We start from the raw sequence: 3,195 nt of genomic DNA, 5'->3' as shown, positions 1-3,195 counted from the left end.
AAGGAAAGGGAGAATGATGTGAGGAAAGGTGAACAGTGTCCACACAGCAGTTAGAAAAGGCCTCTCTGCAGAGACCAGGGAACAAGCCACTTGCCCATCTGTGAAAGATCTGTTGATGCTGAGAACACAGCAAGTGCAAGTGCAAAGGCCCTGTGGCACGAGGACCTGTGATGTGCTCACAGAATGTCAAGGAGAAGAACCAGGCTTGTGTTGTACTCACAGAATGTCAGGGAGAAGGACCAGCCGGGGTGAATGGAATGAGGGGAGGAGCGGCAGAAGAAAGGTCTGAAAGCTTATAGGGGAATCTTGGAGCAGGGGTTCTCAAACATTTTAAACAAGAAGCCAGTTCACTATCCCCCAGACCGTTGGAGGGCCGGACTGTGGGCCCCAGGATGAGTCAGCTGCTAAGCAGGACAAGCAGAGGTGTTAAAAACACCCAGCGGGCAGGATAAATGTCCTAGGCGGGCCGCATGTGGACCACGGGTCCCAGTTTGAGGATGCCTGTCTTAGAGGCAGCAAAAGGATTGCAAATGAGGGCAAATCAACAGGCAGTGGGAGTCAGTGTCTACCCGCCCAGCACAGGTGGTAAACCTCCAGAGGCCTTATGCTCAGCTTTCACAGAGACGGGAAAGGTAATTGTCATCAACACCACCACCACCACCATTACTGTTTTTATAGGTATAAAAATAGTAAGGTTCAAGAAAATTAAGGAATTTGGCCAGGATAAAGAGGAAATAAGAGGCAGGACTAGGACAGGTTACAGATTCAGGTCTGATACTCACACCCACACTCAGTTCTCTCCACACAGGCTGATTCTTTCAGAGGCCACTCTTACCATGATGACATCACCAGCTGAACTAGCATCCTGTGTAAGCTCCCGAGGCTAAGACTGGTCCCAGGCAGCCCACATGCAGGCTGGCGCTGGGGAGGCGCTGAGCTGCCCATGTGGAGAGAGCCTAACCACTCAGAGCACACGGCCTAACTCACCTATCTAAGGTTGAATTCTCATGTTCCCTCAATTTGTCTATTACAGGTTGAATTCCTAACATCAGAAATTCATAGCGAAGATGAAGTCGGAAGTCCAAGCTCTCCTGAAAGTCAAAGAGTAATAAAATACACATTTATGTTCCATGGATTACATAGGTTCATTTAAAAAAGTTATTCTTAAATGATACATTTTCAAAGTCCCAGTCCAGAGGCCCTTACCACGCCTGCGCCTTGGCTCAGCACCGCGTTGATGAAGGACATGATGGCCGTCTTGAGGCTCACTTCATCTCGATACCGCCCGGTGCTCTTATCCAAGTCATTAATTAATGTCTATCCAGGACACAAAAATAAAGGCAAAGGACTGAATCATGACTACCCTATGCTCATTTCATGAATTTTTTTTTTTATGTTCAGAAGTTAACTTCTATTTTTTTTTTTTTTAGAGAATCTTGCTGTATTGCTTGGTGATGGTATGACCATAGCTCATTACAACCTCAAACTCCTGGGTGTAAGTGATCCTCTTGCCTCAGTGACCCAAGTAGGTGACATGAACCTTATTACAGGCACATGCCACCCGGCCCAATATATATAGTTTGTTTGGTTTTGGTGGAGATGCCAGGGAACACCAGCTAATATATTTTTTATGCTTTTGTAGAGAAAAGGTTTTGCTATATTGTCCAGGCTTTTGAACTCTGGGCCTCAAGCAATCTCCCCATCTCAGCCTCCCAAAGTGCCGGGATTATGAGCCTCTGTGCTTTGCCAGAAGTTAACTTCTAAACTGATTTTTTTAGTCAGAATTACACCAATTTGTTTCCACTTAAGATTAGTCCTAAAAATTCTACTTTCAAAGTCCTTATATATGTTCACATATGCACATATAGCAAGTACAAAAGCCTGCTTCATTACCTCTGCTTGCTTTTTACATGTGAGTAAAAATAGTAACATGATCTCATTATTCACTTTGAGATTCAAATCAAGAATGGCAACCGTGTACAATTTTCAGAGAATGGCCCATTTGGAGGACTCAAAACACATATGCTGCATAACATGTAGGGTACAAGGCCACCTTTTCAAGTTCAGCACATCTAAAACTCCAGATTGATCAACTGTAAAAAGTATATCCTATTTGCTGGTACTTAGACCTAAGAGGGAGGGAATGCTTTAAGTCACAGTGAGAGTAATCACCGGAGGGGGAAGTCTCAAGTAACGTGTTCACTCGTTTGGGCCAGAAAAAGCACCTGCTGAAGCAGAATTAAAGAAGGGGTGAATGATGATGGGCCGGGCGCACCCACCTGGAAGCGGGTCCTCTCACTGGCGAACTTCTGGTAGTGCAGCATGGCCTGCAGCACCTGCTTGTGGCCCCCAGGAACCAGGCACACGGCGCCCAGGATCTCCAGCACGGCCACCTTTGTCTTAATGTTCTCCGTGCTCAGACTCTGAGCAATGACATTGATACTCTCAGAATGAGCCAGGACATGAGCCCGGCCTTGAGAGTTGTTCATTAGCGCCTTTATGCATCCGATGAGAGAGGTATGTATCCGAGACTCTGAGGTCTCGTAATCCATGGTCTTCAGAAAGTTGAGAATACATGACAGGCCATCCAAGTCGATAAATCTGGTTACAAACCTGTCATGGAGAGAAGGGCGTCAGACCTAAGTCCCCTTGGGGTTTTGTAATATCCCTTAAAAGAAAAGTGTGAGGGTGGAGGGGAAAGCAAGATGATGAAGTCTTCTTAATTCTATGCTTCTTTCTTGGCACAGACTCAATATCAAATCTAACCAGAAGTAAGTGGGAAAAACCCTCCATTTGAGGCAGACACTCTTCAGCTGGTATGAAGACCCAATTAATGGATCATACATCCATTAAAATACGAGGAACAAAGAACACTCAGAATACATCTCTCATCTTAGGGTAGAATCATCTGCTGGTCCTGTGTTTTGGTAGCATCTAGATCTTGTGTGCTTTTATGTGCTGACCACAGACCCAAACCGGCTATCAGTGAGAGTCAAGGAACATCTTTCAATTCTAGGATCTTTGCTTGTTGAAGAAGTGATAATGTACACCCCTAAGCTTTGGTACCAACACCCTTCTTTTGTATGAGATGCTAAATGGGATGGGACCCCCGTATGCAAAATACAAAAAGCAATGTTTTATCATGTACATTAATCCTATCAATAGTTGTAACAGGTACGTGCTGTAAAGCTGATC

General features: G+C 45.1%; 1 protein-coding gene across 2 annotated transcripts in view; it reads right to left on the bottom strand.

The window, feature by feature from the left end:
- Positions 1-3,195, bottom strand: part of DAAM1 (dishevelled associated activator of morphogenesis 1) — a 182,279-nt gene that overhangs the window by 45,502 nt on the left and 133,582 nt on the right. For both annotated transcript variants that reach the window (XM_003794419.3, XM_023515859.1), the window contains exons 6-8: positions 2,280-2,613; positions 1,207-1,317; positions 988-1,091 (exon numbers count right to left, since the gene is read on the bottom strand). In XM_003794419.3, the coding sequence (XP_003794467.1) occupies positions 988-1,091; positions 1,207-1,317; positions 2,280-2,613 (549 nt within the window). The remainder of the gene's footprint in view (positions 1-987; positions 1,092-1,206; positions 1,318-2,279; positions 2,614-3,195) is intronic.

Source organism: Otolemur garnettii, unplaced genomic scaffold, assembly GCF_000181295.1.
Source record: "Otolemur garnettii isolate 467f Iridium unplaced genomic scaffold, OtoGar3 scaffold00081, whole genome shotgun sequence".
In the NCBI taxonomy this organism is placed as follows: Eukaryota; Metazoa; Chordata; class Mammalia; order Primates; family Galagidae; genus Otolemur; species Otolemur garnettii.
Note: the sequence above shows the minus strand (reverse complement) of the source record. Positions and strands in the feature narration are given on the sequence as shown.